This window comes from Pezoporus occidentalis, unplaced genomic scaffold (genome assembly GCF_034315485.1).
Source record: "Pezoporus occidentalis ecotype Australia unplaced genomic scaffold, CSIRO_AGI_Poc_V1 ctg73, whole genome shotgun sequence".
In the NCBI taxonomy this organism is placed as follows: Eukaryota; Metazoa; Chordata; class Aves; order Psittaciformes; family Psittacidae; genus Pezoporus; species Pezoporus occidentalis.
Genome location: NW_026916082.1, coordinates 390,258 through 414,919, shown reverse-complemented (window position 1 = coordinate 414,919; position 24,662 = coordinate 390,258). Strand labels below are relative to the sequence as shown.

The following is a 24,662-nucleotide window of genomic DNA, read 5'->3' as shown; positions in this document are numbered from 1 at the left end:
GGATTTATGAGCAGATATCCTTACGCTATTTTTTGTGAGTGTTTCACATCATTGGTGTGGGATCTCATGTGTGGCCCTGGGGAGCTGTGCAAGGAGGCAGGAGGCACCAGGTTGTCTGCCACTGCAGTGGTGCTGGCTCTGTCCTTCCCCTCCACACAAACTCCCTGGGGCAGGATGGATCCATCCTCTGCCCATACCATGGGGAGCTGGGCTCTGCTGGGACCCTGCACAGCACCACACTGTCAAGCTTGGGGCTCCCAACAGCATCCCCATCCTCCTGTCTTTGGCAAATGCAGGGTTTATGCTGGAACTGACTCTTGCTGATTTGCCTCTCTCCTGGTCCTCCTGGGTTTACTTGCATGCTCCGGGTGCTGTGTGTGCAATGCCTTGAGGAGAGGAGGTGCATGAGCATCCATCCCATGGTGTGGAGCACTGGGACAGGTACAGTTCTGGGGACTGGGGCAGCAGTGAGGCAGGAGTGGGATGAGAGCTCCTGGGGGTGTCAGTGAGAGGGGATGAGGGTGGTTTGTGGGCTCACAGATGCTTTCCCAGGCCAGGGCTGTGGTGTTTTAGCCAGGGAGCCCTTGCATGGAGGCAGGGGAAGAATAGGGGCACCTGTAAATCGCAGAGACGAGCTCCCTCGGAGCACGGAGCAGCGCGTGTTTCTCACCAGCACTTGTCTTACCGTGTGTCACTGTCACTGGGTCAGGCCGCAGGAATGTCTCCAATTAACCCAGCTCCCTAGTGACCCTTAATTGGCACCCCAGGCTTTCCTCCTGCTCTTCTCCCTTCCTCCCCCAGCACATGTTTCTCGCTTGTTCATCTCCTGGTAAACCACTGCTCCCAGCATCCCAGCTGCTGCTGGCAACCAGTGGCACTAACCCAGATTTATCCCCTAAATCAAGGCAGTGGCCACCCCCCTGGCTGGAGCAACATCCTGAGGATGTCCCTGCTTGGTCCAAGCACTGGTCTTGGGAATGGGTAAAGACTTCAGTGCAGCAGGGCTGGGATGATCCAGGAGGGCCATTAGGTGGGATGGCTCAGGATGGCAGGGACCACTGGACTGGGCACATTTAACCCTCCAGGTGCTTGTCCAAGAAACAAGCCATGTACCTGGCTGACTGTCGTGTGAGTATGGACACAACATAGCCTGGCTTATCATCCTGTTCTCGGTCTGATGCTTTGCCCTGTCTTAGCACAGGGCTTGGGGTGAGTCCCGGGGGTGTTTAGGGCTGCCCCCACAGCAAGGCAAGTGCTTTGGGCAAGGCTGGTACCCACAGGCTGCATGTCCTCCTCCTGCTGGGTCATCTCACCCATGGGCATGTCTGATCAATGGATCTTCATCCTGCTGCTCTGGGAATGAAATGGGACCATCCCCTGAAGGACCGTGACTTCCTGCAGGTCTCTTCCCACTGTGGCCTTGTCACCCAAGTCTCTTCAGTCACCCAGCGCACCTGCACAAAGGAAAATGTGATGAGACATGGAGAAACTGAGCCTGAGTGAGGCAGAGATGCTCTTGAGCAGGTGCCTGCCTGGGGAAAAGCTGAACGCTGGCAGGCTGTGGGAATGGGAACATGGCTGGGAGCCTCCCATGGTGGGGCCAACTCACAGCCTGTCCCTTTTAAGCCCTTGGAGCTGTTGCCAGCCCTGGCTTAGTGGGGTCCCTATCCTTTCAACTGGCTGTTCCGCAAATTAAGAGCTTGCTATTAGGCTGCTAATTAAAGGCACTTCATTAACAGCAGGGGAGGCAGCTCCTGGCCGCAGCAAAATTGGATTCCTCTGAGCTGCCATGAGCCGAGTTCTCTCATCTCTGGGGCTGGGCGCTGGCCCCTCTGTGTCCGGGGAAGGCAGCTGTCCTGAGCAGTGGCTGGGTGGGTTACCCGCCCTCCTACCCGATGGATGGGGCACATCTGCCAGGGTGGGAGAGGGGCTGGGGGGGGGGATGACGGGGGTGTTTGGTGATGTGAGGCTGCCCCTTCTCCCCCAGCCTCGGTGGGGATGCAGGGATCCTGCCCTGTTTATGGTCCCCTGGGCCATCCCGCTTTGTAGGGGACATGTGGGGCCTCTCGACGGTGCCAGAGCATCACACCGGGGATCCCGTTCTCTCCCGGCTGTGCAGCCCGGAGGTGCCGGCCTGCCCCTGCCCCCGGCATGGGGAGGGCTGAGGGGGAAGGTCCTGGGCTCCTCCTCCGGCCGCTCAGGCGCCTCCAATGAGCCCCGGGGCACCCAGGCTGCTGACCTGCCCCGACCTGCCTTCCCTTCCCTCCCCTCCCCTCTTCCCCCTCCTGCTCCCAGCTAAAAATGGGAGACTCGAGCGAGCCCGCCGGACCGGGGCTGCCTTCTCCCTCCCCTTCTCCTCTCTCCCCCTGCTCCTGCTGCAGCCTCGCCGCGACGGTCGGGAAAGAGACCCCGCGGCCCGGCGGGGACATCACTGGGGTGAGCTCCCTGCGGGCTGGGGGGGCTGCCCCATCCCCGCTCCCCGTCTGCCCCTCCCACCCAACCCGGCCCCTGCTCTGACATTCCCCCCTCCGCCACTTTTTCCCGGTTTGGGATTCCTGATGGGATTAGCGGGGATCTGCTGAGCGTGAGCCGGGAGCTGCTGGGTGCTACGGATCCGGCTACTGTGCTGGGGGGAAGCTGCGGGGCGCCGGGCCCTGGGAGCTGGGGCGCGGGGCGGCTGCCGGGGGACGCGGGCTCACCCCGCACGCATTACTGCGGGGGAGACAGCGGGTGCAGCACCCCAGGGGTGCCCCTGAGGCTGGGGGGGGCTGGATGCCTTTTGGTCCTGCTGTGAGCCCTGACCCCGCTCGGGACCCCGCTGCACCAGAGGATGTGGCAGAGGTGCTGGTGGGGGTCAGGGTGTAGGAGGTGGGTGCATTTGGGGAGGGATGGGATCTGCTGCAGGGAGCTGGACCTTTCAGTGGTGCTGGGCCTCCCTGGTGGGGGTTATGCATGGGGCAGCTCGCAGCACTGCCTTTTGGGAGTCCCCATCTACAGGGAGACAAGGGTGTCTCTTCCTCACCTACTTGCCCCTCTCTGCCTGCTGCCACCTCTCCGACTCCAGGGTAAAGCCTTATGCCACAGCCAGGAGACCAGCCACGGGGAAGCCGGATCATCTGGGCTTGGTGCTGGGCAGTGGCATGGAGCAGTGCTCAGCACAGGGCTTCATCACGCTGGGGTCTTTGCTCTGGGTCAGGGACATCCCTACTAGAAAAGGGCAGTGACCCAACGCAGCTCATGCCACAAGTGACCTTGTGCTGATCCCTCTTCTCTCTTCCAGCACCTCACCTTTCCCCTGCTGTCACTCACCCTCCTGGTGTCCTTTGGCTCCTCCATGCTTTATGGCTACAACCTGGCTGTGGTGAACTCGCCGGCGGTGGTAAGGGACAGGAAGCCTCTCAGGAGCAGGGGAAGGGCTCCGTGTCCCTCCTGGAGAGGGTGGGAGGACCGCTACCCAGCAGCCCCACACCAAAGCGCTGGCATTTCCCTTCGGCTCCCATGGGGAGCAGTCCCCACAGCTGCCTTTCTCCAGCTTTTGCGGTGCCATCTCCAAGTTGTCCTTAAACCCCTCTGGTGCTGAGGCTGGCTGAGCAACCAGACCAGCATACTCCAGTCAGCACCAGTCACATCCTGCCCCTCATCTCCTGCAGTGCTGTTAAACCCATGACATTTTCCTATGGGGGCTATCATCCCTTGTCTTCCTCTTTCTCCCAGCACATCTGGTGCCTGTTTTGTGTCTCTCTGCCCTGCAGCACATAAAGGCTTTCTACAACACCACATGGTCCCAGAGGTACGGGCATGGGCTGGCACCCGGCCCCCTCACCCTCCTCTACTCCCTGACTGTCTCTACCTTCTCCCTGGGAGGGCTGGTGGGCTCCCTGCTGGTGGGGGTGCTGGTGGAGCGCTATGGCAGGTAAGGGGGTGACATGGGACAGTGTGGTCGAGGGATGGGATGGGGCTGGGGGGCTGCCCTGCTGCTTGTGCCCCCTAGGAACGGTGCACTGAGCCGCAGCTCTCTCCTCGTCCTCCTCGCCGGCGGCTTCATGGGCTTCAGCCGGGAGCTGGGGTCCCCCGAGATGGTGGTCATCGGCCGCTGCATCACAGGGATCCACTCAGGTAAGTGCTGCCTGGGTTGTGGGACTGTTCACAGCCCCTTCCTCACGGCTCTGTGCCCTACAACCCATTCCCAGTCAGCTGCAGAAGACTTTCTATTCCCCATGGCCACAGGCTTTGCTGTGGAGGTCTCCATGGGGACAAGGCAGACAAGGCCACCTCCCTGGCAGAAGGGAGGTGTGGATGATGCTGGGCATGCACCAAGAGCCTGGGTAGGCGCTGGCACCCTTCTCCCCAGTGCCTCTTCCGCCTCAGTCCCTCCTGTCCCTCCAGGTATCTGTCTCAGCGTGGTGCCCCTCTACCTGGGAGAAATCACCCCCAAGAACCTGCGGGGTTTCCTGGGGCTCGTGCCCAGCATCTTCATCTGCTTAGGGGTTTTTTCTGCTCAGGTCCTGGGCCTCCCGGAGCTGCTGGGTGAGGTGAGCACAGTGCCCCAGCCACGTGTGCTGCACCCTGCTCTGCCCTCCCCATGACACATCCCCTTTTGACCCCTCTCAGGACAGGTTCTGGCCCCTTTTCCTGTCAGTGGTGGTCATTCCCGCCTCCCTCCAGCTCCTGCTGCTGCACTGCTTCCCCGAGAGCCCACGGTACCTGCTGATAGAGAAGGGTGATGTCTGCGGGACCACCAGGGGTGAGCAGGTGTCCTGGGGGAGACCAATGCTAGTCCAAGGTCTCCAAGACCACGCTGCACCCTCAGAGCACCCTTCTGTGTCCAGACCTGAGACCTCACCAGAAGGTTCAGCCTTTCTCTCCCACCCAGTTGCACCACAGCATTTCTGTGGTACCCATCACTGTGGTGTAAGGCATCTCCTCAGTTCCTATGGACGCCCAGCCCCACGGGTCAGGAAGGTCCTGTGGGGAGGTTGAGCCAAGACAGACCGAAGCCTTTCCCCTTCCATGTGCCATACCTGTGAGCACCATGGCTATGACCCCTGCTCTCCCCACAGCGCTGCGCCGGTTCCTGGGGACACCGGATGTGCAGGATGTGATCGAGGAGATGAAGGCGGAGCAGCAGTCGCTCTCCTCCATGGAGATGGTCTCTGTGTGGCAGCTGCTGTGGGACCGCTCCATGCACTGGCAAACGCTGTCGGTGGTGGTGGTGAACGCCGGCATGCAGCTCTCGGGCATCGATGCTGTAAGCCCTGCAGGGTCCTCACCCCGGGACCTGGCTCCGCAGGGCCTGAGCTGAGACCTGGCAGCTCATTTCAAGCATCCCATGGCTCCGTACCCCCAGCTCACACCAAGTCCCCTCCCCGCAGATCTGGTTTTACACCAACACCATCTTCGAGAACGCCGGGATCCCTGTATCCCAGATCCCCTATGCCACCGTGGGCACCGGCACCATTGAAGTTGTCGCTGGGCTGATCGGGGTGAGTGATGGACAGACAGATGGACACAGCCCCTCAGTGCCAGAACCTTGTTGCCAGCTCCCAGCACCATCAAATAGGGGGTGGTGTGGATGGACCCCAAATGCCAATTGTGCCACAGCACAGCCCCTTTGCTGGGGGGCAAAGGGTTTGGCAGGAAAATGAGGTGGAAAGATGGAATGAGAGGGGCTCAATTTGTGGGATCTCATCCAGAAGGGATGGGAGAATTTTGAGGTAAGTGGGTAACAGGGAGCTTGAGGGGGAGACACCAGGCTAGGAGCAGGCTGGAGGTGATGGAGGGGGTTAAGTGTTTCCTTCTGGCTCCTGATTTCATTGTCACTCTGTTAGCAGAGCCACATGTCCCCATCTGCCCCCCCCCCCCCCCAGACAAGCACCGGCCTGGCCCCAGGCTATCAGCCACGGCCCCCCCCAGCCAGGCCTTATTTAGCTGGAGAGTTAGCACTGGGCCAGGCAGATTTATGGCCCTTGTCCCATCTGCAAGTGTCACCCGGGGCCAGCCTGAGCCACCCGGCACTAAATCCGCTCCCTGACAATTACAGAGATGGATGGCGGGTGCCTGCTCCCAGAAAACCGGGGCTGAGAGAGGCTGCTCCCCTCTCCCTACAGCTCAACCCACAGCAGAGTGGGGCTCCCAGGTCACCCCCCTGCCCCTCCGAAGGGTGCCCCCTTCTCCCCTGCCCTGTCCGTGGGGCTGCCCCAGCTCCCAGCAGCCGCCTGACACGCAGCCAGATCGCTCAGGAGCAGCCCTGCAAATGGCCCCCGACGGACATGCCGAGATTGGGTATAAAATTAGAGGCATTTGTTCTGCTGTCAATACCCCGCCTGCTCCAGCCGTGCTGCTGCCCGCACCCTGCTCCTCTGCCCCACACACACCCCCTGCCCACACCAGCACCTCCGCTCTACACCAGTGCAAATGTGACCATGGGGACACCCCAGCCAGCCCCGACTCTGCACCCTATTGGGGCTCTGCGGGACCCTGCTGCTGCCCAGTGCATGCTCACCCAGGGACCTCAGAGTCATAGAATCATAGAATGGTTTGGGTTGGAAAGGACCTTAAGGTCATCCAGTTCCAGCCCCCCTGCCATGGGTATGGACACCTTCCTCTAGATCAGGTTGCTCAAGACCCTGTCCAACCTGTCCTTGAGCGCTGCCAGGGATGGAGCATTCACAACTTCCCTCAGCAGCCTGTAAAGAGTCCTGGCTCTTCTCATGCCCTGGCCCCAGCCCTGTGCCCTGAGCTCGGGGTACCCCAACCCTTAGATACCACTGAGAGCATCCTTACACCTTCAACTGGCTCTGGGAGTGCCCCCGTCCTGGTGGGGAGCTCCCCGCCACCCCATCAGTCTCTGCTCTCCCTTGGCAGTGTTTCACCATTGAGAAGCTGGGCCGGCGGCCCCTCCTCATCGCTGGCTTCTGCACCATGGGCATCTGCTTGGCTGGCATCACCGTGTCCCTGCTGCTGCAGGTAGGGTCTGCAGCCAACCCTCCCCAGGCCAGGCTTGGCCTGGAGCCTTGGTGTGTTAGTGCACCGGTTCTTCCAAGCAATGTTTTCCCTTCAAAGTTAAAGAAAAGTCGGAGAAAAGAACAACAAAGAAGAAACCCCAAATCCACATGGGGGAAATCCTGCCATTGGTGGTAGCTTTTCTGCAGAAATAGTTGTACCCAGGAAGGGAGGTGGAGAGGTCTGCAGGGCCCTTCCTCTGCCGCCTGCCCCTGGGGGATGCTCCCACAACACTGGGGACACCTCAGCATCACTGAGCTGTGCTGAGGCTGACCCTCACCAGCTTTGCCCCAAACCACCCATTGCTTGCCTGAGTGTCCCCCATGGGTGCGTGGCCGCCATCTCCAAGGGCCCCACCCAGCCAGGTGGTGAAGCTCCACCCCGGGGACCCTGGACATGAAGCTCAGGGCCACCACACCAGTAGCACCTGCAGCCCCGTGTCCCCTTGCAGACCACCGTGCCCTGGATGTGCTATGTTGGCGTTGTCTGTGTGATTGGCACCATCGCCGGCTTCTGCATAGGACCAGGTAGGACTGAGGCCAGTGGGAATGGGAGGGGTGGGCAGTGGAAATGGGGGTCCCAGGGAAGCAGGGAACAGTGGGGTTTGCAGGCAGGGAGAAGGACCATCTCCTTGGCCCCTTCCCTGCAGCCAGGCCCTGGTTTATCACACTGCACCCTACAAGCAAGACCCCGCCATAAGCCCCTCCAGCCCCATTAATGTCTGGGGCACACTCCACCTCCTCCTCTTCATCCCTGCTCCTGAGCCAAACAGGGAGGTAACCCTGGCAGTCTTCCCCAGGCTCTCTGGAGTTGTCACCCGGTCCCATCACAGTATGGCTATCACAGGGAGCATCGTCCTGCCCCTAACTGAGCCCAGGCTCCAACAGCGAGGAGTAAAACCTGGACTGGTTTACCCAGTTGATGTATTAGCAGAGCTGTTAACAGATCTATAATTCATCCTCAGCCCAGACTTTATTCACTGTAATTACATCTTTAATTAGGATTTTAATGGCTCATTGTTCACAAACAATGATGAATAGGAGTTTTAAAACAAAAAATATATATCTCTATTCTGGGCGAGCTGTGAGTAAGAGTCCGTGAGGGGCTCTGCTCCTCCCTCACTTCCTAGCACTTGTTTTTGATTTCTCTTTTCCCTTGGAGCATCTCTTTTGAAGAGGTCCCAGTCAGCCCTGTTCAGGGCAGTAGGACATCAGTCGTGTCACTACATCAAATACAGCTTCCTGCCAGGTCTCCATGTGCCCTGGGATATGTGCTGGACCTTGGATCGTGCCCTACAGCAAAGGGACAGACCTGGGATCCAAGGCTGCTGGCTCAGTGATGGATTGAGTCCTACTGAGAAGCAGCCACAACCTGTGTCCAGTTTTAGTGGCCAAGTTGGCTTGGGAATTCATTTTCAGTCATTCTGGTCTTTTAAATTGAACATGGGAAAAGCAGGTTGGAAATTGGTGTTTCTATGTCCTGCGGGGAATTCTGATGCTCAGAAATGTGGTTGCTGCTTTCCTGCCTAAATCAGCCTCAGCATCAATAGAAGCTGATCAATAGAGGTAGATTTTCTGAGCCATTTTGAGCAAGGGAGGATGGAAAGGGCATTATGGAAGGTGCCAGGAACATGTTTCTCTATGCCTGTGGTCTACATGAGATTTAATATATCAGCATTTAGGCAGATTACTGCAAAATGAGTATCCAGATGGTCCTCTGTTTTGACTTGGTCTGAAACTTCCCAATCAAGTAACCTGTGATATTGACCTCAACACCCAGCAAGGTGCGACTGTGGTAGGTCGGGGGGGACATCACCACCCACCGAGACTGACCCTAAAGGGAGACCCTGGTCCTCTGCTCCCCAGCTCCTCCAGCCCGCCCACCATCACTGCTTTGACCCATGGGTCTTGCTGGGCTCCAGCCCTTTGACCAAAGGACTGGGATGGGCAGGGCCTGGCAACCCCAGGGGTGCCAGAGGGACCCTGTCCCCCATATCCTGAGTATGTCCTTCCCTCCGCAGCCGGTGTCCCCTTCCTGATGACAGCGGAGCTCTTCATGCAGTCCCACCGCCCAGCTGCCTACATTGTGGGGGGGTCCCTCAACTGGCTCTGCAACTTCACCATTGGCTTCATCTTCCCCTTCTTGCAGGTACTGGTCTGGAGGGGCCATGGGTGGAGGAGGGGATGGACACATCCCTGCTGCTCCCCCAGGACAGGGGGCCAAGCCGGGCTTAACCCAGGGGATACCCATGCCCTTGGCTCAGCTCTGTGCTGGACAACCAGCCCAGGGAGGGGTGATGGGAGGGGACATTGCCTCCTGCTGTGCCCAGCTTGGGGATGCCTGGCTCCCTGCCCCATCCCTGCTCTCTTTTTGTCCCCAGATGTCAGCTGGTGCCTTTTGCTTCTTGGTTTTCTGTGGTGTCTGCCTGCTGGTGGCCCTGTACGTCTACCTCGTGATCCCTGAGACCAAGAACAAAACCTTCATGGAGATCAGCCACATCTTTGCCGCCCGCCGCTCCTTCCCCTCCATCCCAGCCCACCTTCGGATGAAGAAACTCGATGGCTATGGGGCCCTGGAGAGCAGCTCCCTGGAGGACAAAGGCTCCAGCCTCCCCTGATGTGGGTGGGCTGGGAAGGGGACAGCGATGGTGGAGGAGGATTGGGGCTGAGGAGGGAAGTGGGGAGCAATTTGCTTGGACTTGATAAGCTCTGGTTCTCCTAGGGCATCTCACCATGGTGCAGCCTGGAGCCATGGTTGCACCGACCATGGTCCAACCCCCCTGTGTTGGAAGAGATGTCCTCCCAGAGGAGGGGGGTTCACATCACTCCTGTGGACTTGCCAGGAGCTGCCTGTGTGAGCAGTTTAATAAACAGCATTGCACTCAGAGCCATCATATGGCAAGCCCAGGCTGGGACAGCAGCACGTGGGCGAACGTGGGTGCTCCCCCAGTGCCAGGAATGAGCAGGATGGGAGCAGGATGGGATGGGGAGCTTGTCTGCCTCCCCACTCTGCCTAGCTGAGCTGGTTAGACTTGCCCCACATTTCCTAGGCAGCGTGGTAGGGTGGCCACTGGTCTCTTGTGCTCATGCAAACCCAGAGCCTGTGGCTGAAGAGACATGGAGCAGCTCAGAGCTGGGGGTAATACTCCAGGACCATGCCCATCCATAGCCTGCTGCAAGCCCGTTGCTGCCCTCCTTGTGTCCTGGCCCCACAGAGAGTGCTCCCATGGGACCGCTGCACCCTCCCAAACTCTGCTGATTTCAAAGGGGACCCTTTGCTGTACCCCATGAATTGCTGTGACGCCAAGGTGCTCTCCAAGCGTGACCTCTCCCATGTCTTTGTCCTGAATCCTGCGGGTGCTGGGGGCCGCCCTGTTTCCTGGGTGCGGCAGTTGTATGATCCAGGATCCTCATAGCAGCTCCTACAAACACCATGGGCTTGGGGTTCCCAGGGCAACAGACCCTCAGGGAGCTATGGTTTGCAGGGAAACCGGGATATTCTGCTTTGGTAGGAGGTAAAAGCCAGTCAGTGGGGAGCGCTGCGTGGCCAAACCCCTCGAGTGCCAATGCAAGCACCACTTAATCTGTTGCAAATAATTCAGCCCCCTTTTTTCTACTTGGCTGCTCTGTGACAGCCATGGTTGCAGGTCTGCGGTCACTTGGTGAGGAGCTCGCCCCTTCTGCATCCCTTGGCAAAGCCTTAGGGTGCCTCCAGAGATGGGGTGGGTCCTGGGCCCACTGGTTCCCAGTGCCTGGTCCCAGTCCCTCCATCCTCAGCAGCTGGCTTGGGGCCCTCCTGCATCTCGAGCCATTTAAAGGGCAGTGCAAGGGGGGTCACTGCTCTGCAGCATCAGCCGCTTCCCACCCTGCCTCCCTCCCGACACGGCTGCTCTCGGCAGCAGAACAGAGCGGTAAATATGTGCAGCATTACATATGTATAATGGAGTGTAAATAACCCCAAAAAGTGCATTGTAAATAGACTCCAAGTTTATCCTTTATTAATGAGGCACTGAGTGCCCTGCTGTTTTAGAGCAGCGAGACTTTGATAATATCAAAACCTAAATTACACTTGTGTCTCTCATTCCCAGCAAACGACAGCATCATTTCAGGCCTCTTTGCCACTTGTATTTATTTATTCTGGTATTTATTTATCTCTCCTACCCAGCATGTGGGGTGGCTGAGAAGATGCCCCCTGCCCTCCATGTAAGAGGCAATGGCCCCCTTGGGAGCAGCCCCTCATCTTGGGCTTCTGGCATGGCCAAGGAGCCGGAGTGTTGGGTTATGGCCAAGGACTGCTTTGTGCTGGCTGGTGAGATGGGCCAGACCTGGGAAATGCGAGGTAGGACCCATTTCTGCCGGGGCTTCAGACACCACCAGACCCAGAAGTTCCGTCTTTCCAAGGACTGGAGGTCACTGGCCAAATCCGATGGTGCCTTTGGGTGTGTTTGCTCCTGGGGGCTCTTTTGAAGGTACCATGCCAAGGGATATGTCCATCCTCCCTCCATCAGGACCTGGAAGGGTGAGAGTCAGTAAACCCCGTGCTCATGGGACACTGATTTCTCAACAGCTCTGTCATTAGGACACTGGGGCAGGATCTTTGTGCAGGGCTCCTGTACACACTGCCTGGGGCTTATCTTGCAGGACTTGGGCTTCCTTCTGCTTGCCCTGCCAAGGGAGGCATTCGCAGCTACCCTATTGCAGGCTTCTCAGCAAGAATACAGTTGGGTGAGCTCCGAGCTGTCCCCCCATGTCCAAAGCAGCTCTCTAGATTCAGGCCTCCAAAAGCACTGCTCTGCTTGCTGAGGGTAAGGCTGCATTCTTTAGCAGTGTCCAAACAGGCCTTGAAAGTTTGGGGAAGGTGCAAAGAAGAACCCAAGGCATTACTTTGATGCCTGGAAATGCTCTTGATCCTCTTAAGGTTTTCAGAAAGGAAGATGAAGGTGACTCTCCAAATGCATTAGGTACCTTCTTGTGTGGCACCCAGTGCTAAAGGGTGGGTTTAAGCATTGATGTATACACATGGAGGGCTGGAGCTCACCCCAGCCAAACTGGAATGGGAAAGAAGGCTTCGAAATGGGCTCAGCAAGGAAATGGCCATAGCACATCACACCAGATCCTGCAGGGAAACTCTTCTGCAGGGTGCCTGGCTCAAGGTGAACGGTCATATCCTGACTGGGAAGCTGATGAAAGCTTGCTGGGTACATCCCAGTGTCCCTTTGCCCAGCACTGGTGTCTGGAGAGGCTCCAGCAGGGATGGGCTTCCAGAAATGTGTGCAAACATGCTATCAGTAAAGGCATGGAGAGGGAAAAACAGAGGGGGGGACCTGTTCCCTTTGGATGCAGGGTTTGTCCTGCATCAATCCCTCTGCCCTCCCCAGTGCCCCAGAGCAGAGTTAGAGGTCCTGTCTGCACTTAGGGTTTGGCAAAGCTTCGGGAGATGGCCTGGAGCTGCTCCCAGGCACCCTGGGGCTGGCTGGGGAGGTAAGTGGAACCAGCCCCACTTCACCACCAGCCTGGCCAGCTCTGGACACATGGGCACTACCTATAGTAATAGCTACCAGGACACAAGTGACCCGGAGTGCAAAGGTTGCACCCCCAAAATCAGGACACATCCCTCACCCAGATGGTGAAACACCCTTTCCATTTTGGGCATAGTGTGGGAGGTGTTTGGCACAGTCCTGGGGAATCTGCCTGGGAAGGGTGATTCCAGCCAGGAATGGGTCCTCTTGGTGCCTTCTTTTGTTTTTTGCTTGCACAGTGGTGGCAGAAGGGGACAAGGAAGGGGAAGGGGACAGCATGGTGGTGGCAGTGTGCCTGCTCCAGGCACCATAGCCCCATGCACACTCTCGCACTACGGTAAACCTGGCTTGTTCCTGGCTTAAAATGATCCCACAGTGGGGTCTACTGGGGCTGAGACCACAGAGCTCATCTCCTTAATGTGCAGAGCCGCTCCAGCCGAGCTTGTCGTTCACACAGACTCTGCTCAAGAGTTTCTTTGCAGGGAAAAACCTAAAAGAGGTGATATTTTTACTGTGTTCTGAAGAACGGGCACTCAGCTGAAACCCAGCACTTCAATGGGGTGGAGAACAGGGATTTGTTTCTTATAGAAGACTAAAGTATTGTCTTAGTGTCAACCAGACCCCCTCAACCCCTTGAAATAAATAAAGAAGAATATAATGAACAATTTAAGTGCATATTTGTGGGAAGCGTTTTACCTTATAGTAAACCCAATAATTCCTGTATTAACACCTGCAGGTCCGCGGCCGGTGCTCTGTGGGGTGCCGGGGCTGGTCCGGGTGCGGATGCCCGGTGTCGGGGTGGCCAAGGTGAGGGTGCCCATCGGTGGGTGCACACCAGCAGATGGCACTCCCAGAATTTATTGCTACAGCAAGCTGCCTCTCGGAGAGCAGTCATGTAGGAGATGTCCTATTATATGGGCAGTTGACTTTAATAGTCATTGTGTGCTTAAAGCACAGCAAAACAACAGTGGGAAAAAAAAAAGAAATCCCCACTCCACTTGGATGGCCCTTTTCCCCCCAGCCCTGCTAGTCTATTTGTACAGTAAATTAAAAATATGAATCACTTCTCTCTACTGCCTCCCCAAACACTCATCCTGTCAGGCTCTGTGTTGTCTTCATTTGTATTACCTTAATTTAATGTTAATTATGTTCTTCATTTACAAAGAACAAGCATTTACACTCCCTGTCTGGGGATTTTCCACGCTCGCGGTCTCCACAGACGGGGAGGAGAAGGGGAGCAGCGGAGGCAGCGGTGCTGGGGAGGAGGGGTGCCCTGTTAGCAGGGCCGGGGGGAGCAGGGGTGCCACCCCTCGAATGGACCGGTAAGGATGAGCATGACTGCCATTCGATTTATACAACCCTATCACCGCCCGTGCTTAAATCCCCACTAATAAATCCTTTTTAAAAGGTCCTCGGCCAATGGAGGGCAGTGATTGATGGGGTAGAGGGAGGGGTTAGTGGCAGGGTTTGCTGCTGGGGGTGGCTGGTGGCCTGGCCAGGGATGTCTTAGGGATGGGAGCCCGGACACCTCTTCTCTGTTGCCTGCAGACCTCTCAGATGCTGTTGATGATGGGATGACAGCAGAGACGAGGACTGCAGTTCCCTGCTCTGCTCCTCAATTTCACCTGGAGATAATTTCACCTTCATCAGCACCTGGAGATAATTACCCCCTTCCAGCTCTTCCCAACCCAGAGACTCCCAGCCTGGGTGACAGCTCCAGGCTGGGCAGCCAAACTTTTGGATGCAGCCACACTTTTGGACGCAGCCGCAGAAGTGACTTGGGGGATGTGGGTGTCTGTGTGTGTGTGAGCGTGTATCCATGTGCACATGCGTAAGGCGCATGGGTCTCTAAAACTCCATTCACCTCCTGCAAGCCTGGTCCTCCTGTGCACAGACCCAGTGTCTGCAACAAGGAAGGACATGAAAAGAGGAAGAAGAATATGAAGAGGAAGAAGAATATGCTGGGACCCTTCCTGGGACATGAGATGCTTGGCCTCCTTCACAGCCTGCCCCTGCCGTCCCCTGGCACGGTAGACGTTGGGGTGAAGGCTCTGTGCCACACAGCCCCCTTCTGCAATAAGCAGGGTTTGAACGCTGCCCACAGCTGCCTGCTCCCTGCCAGTGCCACATCTTCTGGCACCCTGTCCAGCCACAGGTCAGGAACATCAAGGACTTCTAAGGGACCTGCAGATTGGATGTGGGCAGAGGAAGAAGCGTTTCCAGACTTCCCTGGGCTGCACGAGCTCCCGGAGCCACATTGTGCTGTGCAAACAGGGGTTGTACCAGCACACTGTGGGACCTGGAGGGCAGCGGGTAGAGCTGGGCTGAGACACCCACCTGAAACCATCCCAAACACCCCAAGAGCTAATTAAAAAGGAAAAGAAAGGGAAAAGCCCCCAGACCTTCTTGTTACGTTTGATCACAGGAACCCCAGAAAATCACAGAAAACAGACTCCCCCATCATGAAAACTGAGGGTATCCATGCTCCTCCACATCACTATCACCCTTTTCAGTGGCAACAGCCAAATATTATGGGGTGTGGACCCGACCCCCTTGCTGCTGAGCCAGTCTCAGGGCCTGGGGCAGGTCTCCTCAGTGGCTGCTTATGGGGGTGTCACAGGTTTGGACCTCCAGACTTCTGTCCACATGCCCAGCTTGCCCTGTTTGTGGGGTGCTCAGCCCCCTCTGCCTTGACCCCAGTGCACACCAATCCTGTCCTTTCCCAGCTATGGGGCAACCCCACTGCAACGTCACCTCCACACACCCCCCATCCTGCTGCCATGTAGGGCTGAGGCCGCTCACTTCGGGACACGAGTGGTTCAAATACACCCCATGAGACAACCAACCTCCCCGGGGGCAGGGAGGACCATCTCCACCATCATCCACCAGCCATGCCCGCTTCCCTCCCGCATGTGCTCCCTTATTAACAATGACCTTTCCACCGTGCTCGCCGCTGATTCCCCAGCCCCAAATATCCTTTAAATGGGTTTCAGGAGCTGATGCGCTCTCTGTTAAAAGGCCATCGCATTGCACCCACGTCCTCCTGTGCTGCAGCCTCATCCCTATCCCAATACCTATCCCCATCCCCATCCCCACGCAGCGCCACCCGCACACGCTCACACTAACATTTTAATTAATGACAAGGGCTTTTTTCCCCCTCTTTTTTTCCCTCTCCCCTCCCCTCATAAGCACTTTAATGTGTGTTCGCAGCCCGGCTGATCCCCACAGCCATGGAAATATTAGGTTGACGGATGTGGTCTGTCGCCAGTGCTCCCTCAACGGGTCTGCCTGTCAGCTCGCCGATGATGACATTAACACGGGAAGAAAGTGATGACAAATGCCCGTTATCAGGGAACGAGGCCTGTGACAAATCGCACGGCGCCTCGCGAGCAGCCCCATTACGCTGTAATAAAAAAAGATGGATGGCTCAGCGCACCGGGGCCCCGCGCTAATGCGATTTTGCCTGGTCTCTCCGGGTTCTAATTAAGGCAGAAAACGGAGAATGAACAGGAGTCCCCGGTGCCCGGCCCCTCCTTGAGCACCCAGTGGTGATGGGTGCTAGCCCTCAGGGATGACGTCCCCCAGCCCCTTGGGAAAGGGGTTCTGGTGGGGCTGCGGGCAGACAAGAGGGGCAGATGTTGGAGGGCGGCTCATGGTAGAGGTGGGACACACCCCCCCCCCCCAGCCTGTCCCTGCCCATCCCGCCTCTGCTGGGTGGGCTCACAGCTCCTCCATCCAGGGTGAAGGGAGGAGGGGGGCACACGGCCACCATCAAGTGCATCACTCGCAGGCAGATGTCACCTCCACCATCTGCTGCAGCATGTGAAGTATGGGGGGAGCGCTGCGTGATAGAGAGTGGCTGGGACAGCATCAGCCTGGGAGGAGGCTCAGTGCTGCGGCATGGGGACACCAACACTGGCCTCTGGGTCCTGTGAGCACAGGGAGATGGTGGCCACCGTGAGGAGAAGGGGTGGGTGAACAGTGCATCAGGGTTCCGGGGGTGCTTGTGGGAAGCAGTGATTCAGTGATTTGCTTTGTGACAGGAGTGGGAGAAGGCAGCTGCAGAGCTGCAGGTTTGGGGGGGGGGGGGGGTCAGACCACTCCCCACCTGGGAAATGGACATCTCCTTGTAATCAAGGGCACAGCCATCAGTGTGATCAGTGGGTACCAACATCATCTCCCAGTGGACCCCCCCCACAAGTCCTCTCTGCCACCCACCCACCTGCCTGTGCATCCATGTCCATTCCCCAGAAACCTAAAGAGCATCTACAGATGTGGTCAGACTTGAGGGGTGTCTCAGTGGGCTTTAGATAACCCCCACATCCTTTGGTCCAGGTGCTGTGAGAGGAACATTGTGCTGCCATGGGGTCTATCTCTGTAGCTGGATCTGAGCCTGCAGACACCTTGCAAACATGCTGAGAGGCCACACTGGTGGGGTTTTGCCGTCTTCTCTGCATCTGGACAGCACCCAGCCCTTGCTAGACCTGACATGGGTGATGCCAAGTGAACGCAGCCCCCATGTACACTCTGCACCCCACAGGCCAGCATGGAGCAGCTGTCTCCTGCTGTGGGTTATGGATGGGTCCAGTGTGTGTTACTGACCTTATGCCAGGCAGTCGGTGGGCTCAGAGTCTCCATTCATTTTGCTTTGCTGTGTGCATCTGCACAACTCCAGGCAGAACACAGCAAGGTGTAGGAACCTGCCAGGGGATGTCACTGTCCTTGGGTGATGGAGAAGGAGTTCTCTGGTGCAGGCTGCTCCCTGCCGAAGCACCACATTGTGCTACTCTGGCAGTGCTTCTGAAGGTACTTCTTTTTAGTGTAGAACCGAGTTTTCTTCAGGAGAGATCCATGAGTGATTCCTGTCGTGTTCTGAGGGATTTATCAGTCACTTCAAGGAGTTTTTTTAAAGCTCCCACTTATTTACAGCTCCCCACACTCCTGCCCAGGCCTTTAAAGGGGGTTTGACAAACTTGAAATATTGCTGGAGCAAAACTGATCCCGAATGGCAACCGCGTTCAGCAGGAGCATCCCAGCTCTGTAGTAAAAGCCTCTAATCTAGATCTGGACTCACCTATCCGAATGCATCAACTTTTACATCCCAGATCTATTTTTAGCCCTGTTCAGAGTGAGAGCTGAGCAACATCCTCCAACAGCTTCTTCCAAAGGAAGCTTGGCCTCTGGTGCTGTCCAGCAGCACAGATTCAACCTCCTCTCCTGCAGCCAAAGTAAGGGCAGAGGCCATGGAATTTATTTCAAGCAAATCACTTCTGCCGAGAGCCAGCTGGGAATTCACGGAGCTCCTGCTGCTGCAGCAGGTTCACACCAAAGGCCATGCTTCCCTAGCTGGGATCAGCTTTGGATGCTTCACGTGGACCTGTCAGTGACCAGCGCTCCAGGCTGGTGCAAGCCACAGGCTGCTGCTGCTTGAATTTGGCTTAGATCTAAGAAGGACCCTACAGCAAAACAAAATCACCCCCATAGTGTTGCGAAATGACCTGCAGTGGGACCACGTGAGGGCCTTGGTAAACCTGGGGAGGGCTGCGTGCAAGGGTGCGAGCCTTCACCGCAGCCTGGTAAAGTTAACACTCCTTGGTGGAGAAATGGGGAGCAGAAATGTGTGTTATCAGCTGGAAAGAGCAATGTGTCAGTCTGGACGCCTCAGTGTGCAAACTGCAGCAGGGAGCCTGATGGGACTGCACCAGACCCATTCATCTGTGGGGTGGCCCCGCGGGGCCAGGAGAGGCTTGGGGCCAGGACAGCCCAGCCCTTCTCAATACAGCCCAGCAGAAAAGAGCCCTTCCCACCACAGTCAGATGGATATTGCTTATCTCTGGGAAAGTCCTCATGTCTTACATGATACGGTTTGCTAGCTTTCATCCTTCCCCAGCAGAGAGCAAAGGCAAGGGTGTCAGCAAGGCTGCATCACACATGCAGCATGACCTGAAATTTGGGTAAGACCAGAGGTGTTTAGCTGCAGTCAACAGCAGCACAAACATATGCCAAAAGCCTGGCACCAGCCCTGTCTAGAGGTGATCTGAATGAAGAGCTAAGTTTTGCAGACATCTTGTGGGGACGCAGTTTCCACCCCAGGGACTGTCTCAGCCTCAGGACCCTGCTCTGTCCCTGGGATCACACGTGCCACCCTGTGGGTGAGTCCCCAGCCAAAACAGCGCATGCTGTGTGGAAAATGCACTGGAGAGAGGAAGACTTCTGGCAAAATAAAGCCAAATCAGGAGGATCAGGAGACTGGGCAAGCAGGGAGCTCCTGCAGTGCAGCCCAGGGGAAGGAGCCTTCCAAAGAACAGGGCTGTGCTTGGGTTTGTTTCCCCTTTTGCCTGGGCAAAGCTGGGCTCCTGCTGGGGCAGGAAAACCCCAGCTTGGGGCACACCAATGACATTAACCATGGCAATACCAACCCTGGGGGGGGGGACGACACAGGTCCAGCACAGGACAGCAAGGATATTGCTGTGTTGTGCAAGTGTTCCTGCAGAGCTTCAGGAGCCAGGAACCTTGTTCATAGCATCACAGAACCAGGTGGGTTGGAAAAGATCTGGAAGATCATCAAGCCCAGCCTTTACTCCAGGGCTGCCATGGCCACATCAAACTGTGTCACTGAGGGCCTCATCTACAAGGCTTTTGCACACATCCAGGGACTGTGATTCCACCACTGCCCTGGGCAGCCTGTTCCAGTGCCCTTTTGGTGAAGAATTTTTTCCTATTATCCAGCCTAAACCTCCCCTGGCATGGCTTGAGGCCATTACCTCTTGTCCTGTCACTTGTTACTTGGGAAAAGAGATCAGCCATCTCCTCTCTCCATCCTCCTTTCAGGTAGCTGTAGAGAGTTCCTCTTCTGCTCTTGTCAATTTAAAGCATCACCAGATAGTGAGGAGTTCTCAGTGTCCAGACAGGCTCCTTCAACCCACTCATACCACCTATGCTTTCATCATCCCAGCATGGGGAGCAGCTGCTGGTGGGTACATGAATATCAAGGTTTCCAGCTGTGCTGCGGTCCCACCTCCACAGTTGCTCAGGCAGGGATTGGGGTGGCAGATGATACAGCTGTCCCCAGAGCTCAGCTCCCTTAGCCTGGCTGTGTTGCTGGGCTGGTTATCCGGTCCAGCTGGGAAAACAAACAGGGCTTACTCTGAAACACAAGGAGCCATCCCTCTAGGCTTGATGCTGCTGACCCAGGACCTCCTGTGGTTAAAAAAGAAGGAGAACAGAGTCAGGAAAAGCCCTCAGGAGTGTGGAACAGGGACAGTGTGGAGGCAGACAGGCTGGGAGCTCTGTCTGCTCCAGCCCTGCTGGCCCTGGCTCTGGGTAGCTGTTTCATTGCATCCAGGAGCCTCGGTAGCCCCCCTGCCCTACATCCTCCCTCCTCCACCCCCCTACCAGCCACTTCACTTTCGCTGTAGCTCTGCTGACCTGCCATTAGTTATAATGCCTGAGCCAAAGTAGGAGGTCAGCACAGGCTGGCCTGGACATAAATCAGCTCCCTATGGGCAAGGCGACTGGGGGATGGCCAGTGACAGGCACCCAGAACTGCAGGACTCCCCCTTGGCCCTGGGATGCTGCCCAGGGATGGAGGCTTATCCCTTTTACGTCCAGCCAGGCTCCCTGGGGACCCTGCTGTCCCCCCGGCAGGTCCTCAGGGTGATGGGAAGCACTGTGCCACCCTCCCTGGCTGGCTGGGGGAAGGGGGGGAACAAAGAATAAAGTGTACTACAGCCAGAGAGAAGTTGCATGGTTCCCCCAAGCGAAGCAGGAGGACTGAGGCCCTGAAAGCCCAGCGAGGGGAAGGAGGACCACCTCAGGAGGTGTCTGCAGCAGCGCTGGGTGATGGGTCAGAGCCAGAGGGGCGGCACCGCGGGGCAGAGGGAACGGTCCGCAGGCTGGGGGAAGCTTGATTGGAGGGAGAGGGTATCCCCAACGCGGGGCTGGCAGAGTTGCTCAGCCCGGGGACCCAGAGCAGGCGCTGGATGCCTGCAGCCCGCCCATCGCTGCCCATACCCGGTCCTCCAGCTCCCTCTGCTGCCCGCGAGGGTGGCGGCCAGAGCACACAGCATGGGGCTGCCTGGCCAGGCCGGGAGCAGCTTCTCAGCCGTCCAGGGTCCGCAGTGAGGTCCCCAGAGACAGGGTGGCTGCACCAGCATCCCCACCACCCCGGACCACTGCCCTGGAGAAGGAGTGCGGGCAGGGGATGCTGCAGGGATCACGGGGCACCCGTCCCTGGGCAGCCCCCCAGCGCAGTGAGCAGACCCTGGTGACCCCGCGGAGGGACAGACCGTGGCGAGAGCTCAGCCTCAGGACTAGACACTGGAGACTCCACACAGGGAGTGTAGCTCCAGGGTCCAGGCGTTTGTAAACTGCTCCTTTCAGCTTAGGCGATCTTTCCTCTCTGGGTAGACACGTGTGTCCGTGCACACACTCTGTGAGTGCCAGGAGCCGCAGAGCAGCCAGTCTATTTCTTTTTAAAACTTGACATAAGCAGGTAAATTATCCCCAAGTAACACATTTACCACGAGAGCGCTGCTGCCAGCACGGGAGCTCCTGCCTCCCATTCCCTGCAGTGACAGGAGCCTGAGTTATGGCCCTGTTGGAGAGACAGCGGGTTCGTAAATGTCTCTGTGCTGTTTTCTAGCCTGACCAGAGCCCATTGATCACCAGGAGCAGGAGTAAAGCCAGTGAAGAGAAACAGGAGTGGGAAAAGCAGAGGCACGTGGCCGGAGTTGTGCCAGGAGGTGAGCACATGCAGGGATGCTCAGATCTGGCCTTCTCCGGGACCTCCGTGTCCTTTCCCCTCTGGGATATCCCTGGTCTGAGGACACAGCCTGCATCTTTCATCTCTTGAACAAGCTGGTTTGCTTGGATCCAGAGAACAATTGCAAAAGGATTTAGGTTAGGACCCCATGGTGCTACAGGGGAAGGGCCCTGTGCTAGGGTGGTACAAGCAGGGAGCTCTATGGCACATACATACATTCAGTGTGAAACAAGACCAGCTTGGGAGTGAGGACTGAGCCTTTGTTTGGCCACATCTCGAAGTCCCTTGATGCTATCAGAAACTGGTGGCATCCTCACTGGATCCTCAGGAACTGGGATGCTGTTTGTACACAGTGAAAACCAGATCCTGACCAAAGGTTCAAGTCCAAGTTGGACAGGGCCTTGAGCAACCTAGACTAGTGTGAGCTGTTCCTGCCCATGGCATGGGGGCTGGAACCGGATGATCTTAAAGTCCTTTCCAACCCAAACCATTCTATAATTCCAGGATTTTAAAGAGCAAACAGCCTTAGGAGATGCAAGAAAGAGAGAAACTGAGGCAGAGGGTCTCGCTGTAGCAAGTGGAGATGTCAGAGCCTCACTACAGGACCCTTTTACAACCTCAAGCACTCACTGGAGGACAGGCAGTGTTGAGAGGCTTATCTGAGCAACATATAACCTGCTTTGAGTGAACATCCCCCCAGAGACAGGCAAAGGAAGGGCTGTTTGCCCAGTGGACTCGCATCTCCCAGCCTGCAGCAGCTCCAGAGCAGCATTCCAGATGTGAGCACACAGGTGGCAGCTCAGCAGCATGGAACAGGGCAGACATGGGGGTCATGCTGTATCTTTCCCAGAAGCTGTTCCCTTGGAGGGGTGGAGCAGAGCATGGCTGCTCCAGGCACAGGAGCTGTTCCATAAGAGCTGGCTTTAGGCACGTGGTTGCTCCCCCACTGTGAAACCACCCATCCTCTTCCTGAGCCCTGCACAGAGCTGGGCTGTTTCACACAAAGGTAAAGGATGGCCAAGGCGCTGCATTGAACCAGGTCACTCATGAGATCTTACCTGTGAGTTACAGACAGGTTGTTTCCCATTGTCCAAGTAGGGAAACTGAGGCACAGAGGGCTGCTAGGACTTGGGGAGCAGGGTAAGATGCAGTGGGCCTGTCCTTGCTGCACCATCACTGCTAAGCCATACAGAAAGTCACTTGTCTACCAAGCGTGAAGCCCCTTGTGCAGACCATCCCCATGGCATCTGGGTCAGTTAGGGAGATGATACTGGCATGCCCAGAGGGCACCGGCTGCAGGCTTTGCTCCTCCAGACACAGGCTCATGTGTTGCACCAGCCTCTGACGTGGTGTCCACCATCGGCATGGCACAGCATCCTGCTGATATCCGTTCCCCATCTCCATCAGGGCATCCCTGCCACCACCCAGGTGGATCTTCCTCCAGCTAGAGAGGGACTGCCACACAGGGCACTGATGCAAGATCTGGTGCATTCCCTGCTTCATCCCACACTCCTCCTGTCCTCTGGCTGCCCAGGCAGGGCTCTCACTCTGCATCCACTGGCTCTGAGGGTGCCCCACAGGGAGCTCTGCCCCCAGCCAGGCCCCCTCAGCAGCACCCCAGCAGCCTTTCCCTCGCGCTCCATGCCGCACCGCCATCGCCCCAGCCATCAATAGCGCTTGGTTAATTAATTTGATGGGAACAGCAGGGACCGCACTTTGCATTTAGTGAACTTCCGAGAACTTCCAACCTCATCTTCATAATTGGCCTCATAAATTTGAGGAAAGAGAGAAATCAGCAAAGCCGGAGGAGCGCGGGGGGCGGCCGAGGCCCCGCTTGTGGGAGGGCGGGTGCCTGAGCAGTGACTCTATTTGGTGTCCTTATTTAATTTTATTGCAGAGATCCATCTTCGCCCACCCCTCCCCGCCGAGCCCTCCCTCTCCCGCTCTCCCTGCTGGGTTCACCTAATCATGATAAATTCATATTCATTTCCCTGCCCGCTCCGGCGGGGGGAGCAGCTCCCTCGCATTCCCCCGGCTCTGCTGCCATTAGCAAATATTTACTCACGAACACGAAGCACCAGCGTTAGGAGGCAAATGCGCCCCTCTGCAACCCTCTTCCCCCATCCCTGCATGAGAACAAGCGTGATGGCTAAGAATGGGTCAGGATAGGGAGCAGCGGGGAAGAGCTGCCTAATGCTCAGAGCTGCAGTGATTTGTCTTGGGGTTTTTCTTCCTTTCACCCCATGGGCACAGATGGCTGGGAGGGTGGAGGGGAGACAGGAATTGCCTGAGCCCCCAGTCTGAAACGCTTTGGGGGTGCAGAGATTATGGGGTTCTGCAACAGGATCCAAGTGTCCAGCCCAGCTCCCTGACTTTCCACTTGGTCTCTAAGTGCTGCTGTGTTTAATTTTCAGGATGATCAGACTCACAGCCAGGGAGGGGGTGTGCTGGGGAGAAGAAGCAATAGCCAAAGGCCCTTCCCGGGCAGCAGGAACCAGGCAACACCTCATTAGAGATGCCAAAAACTATCTTTGCTCACGCTCACCCTGCCCCTATCCTGGGCGCTATCCCCTACCTCCTGCCAGGCACCCCAGGAGCCCATCCCTTGTACCTTCCTCACAGCTGTGGCATCCTGGGGTTTAGAAGACACAGAAGGTGTGCTGAGGTGGAAGGGTGGCCAGGTCCTGCCCTGCTGCAAGGGCAAAAGAGAGGTTTCAGTGCAGACCCCTGGCTTGGGGTCTGCAGCAGAATGGAGGGCAGGATTAGGGGCACAAAAAGGAGACTGTGTGAAGAAGCTCTGTCCCCTCTGTCCCGGGTAGGAGGCACTGCCCAGCCCAGGGCTGACTCATGGTGCGCAGCACAGTCCAGACCCTCACATTTCTTCCCTTGCACTAGGACTAGGGAGAAATGAGAGACCTCAGCATCCACGAATGTCACCTCCATGGACCATGTCCTTGTGCTCCATTTCTTGCCCTCTGCCTCCAGAGATCGCCCCCATCCACCCTTAACCCACCTGGCTGCTCTTGGCCACAGGAGGGCCCTCTGCCCCCTCCAAAGCTCCCGGGCAGGGATCTGTGGGATTGCAGGGGACAGACATCAGGCCCCTGCCCTCACAGAGCAAGAGGCTAGCAGCACTTAGCCCCAGCAGCCTCCACAAAACATGTATGAGCCAGGGCCCCCCTCACTGCCATTTCCCAAGGGATTGGTCAAAGAATCCTACTCTTGAGCAGCCCCACACATCCCTATGTCCCTCCCCACTGAGTAAAAGCAGCACAAACGGCAGGTCCAGGGCTGTGATGTGCTGCTGCAGCACCCATTTGACACCAGGGTGTGAACTGTGGCCCTGGAAAAGTGGGGTGGCAAAGGGGAAGGAGCTAG

At 57.1% G+C, this 24,662-nt stretch overlaps 1 protein-coding gene across 1 annotated transcript; it reads left to right on the top strand.

The window, feature by feature from the left end:
- The first annotated feature begins 2,277 nt into the window (after positions 1 to 2,277).
- On the top strand, positions 2,278 to 9,888 carry LOC134155077 (solute carrier family 2, facilitated glucose transporter member 9-like). The gene is made up of 11 exons (XM_062601851.1): positions 2,278 to 2,436; positions 3,753 to 3,913; positions 3,992 to 4,116; positions 4,387 to 4,532; positions 4,612 to 4,744; positions 5,061 to 5,248; positions 5,373 to 5,483; positions 6,865 to 6,966; positions 7,454 to 7,529; positions 9,023 to 9,150; positions 9,383 to 9,888. The coding sequence occupies exons 1-11, from the start codon at positions 2,302 to 2,304 to the stop codon at positions 9,617 to 9,619; spliced, it is 1,542 nt and encodes a 513-aa protein (XP_062457835.1). The 5' UTR covers positions 2,278 to 2,301; the 3' UTR covers positions 9,620 to 9,888.
- The last annotated feature ends 14,774 nt before the right edge of the window (positions 9,889 to 24,662 follow it).

Bases quoted from the DNA above. Each gene is read 5' to 3' on its own strand.
- LOC134155077 (XM_062601851.1), top strand. From the start codon at position 2,302: ATGGGAGACTCGAGCGAGCCCGCCGGACCGGGGCTGCCTTCTCCCTCC. The intron at 3,914-3,991 runs GTAAGGGGGTGA...TGTGCCCCCTAG, and splicing joins CTGGTGGAGCGCTATGGCAG to GAACGGTGCACTGAGCCGCA. The intron at 6,967-7,453 runs GTAGGGTCTGCA...GTCCCCTTGCAG, and splicing joins CCGTGTCCCTGCTGCTGCAG to ACCACCGTGCCCTGGATGTG.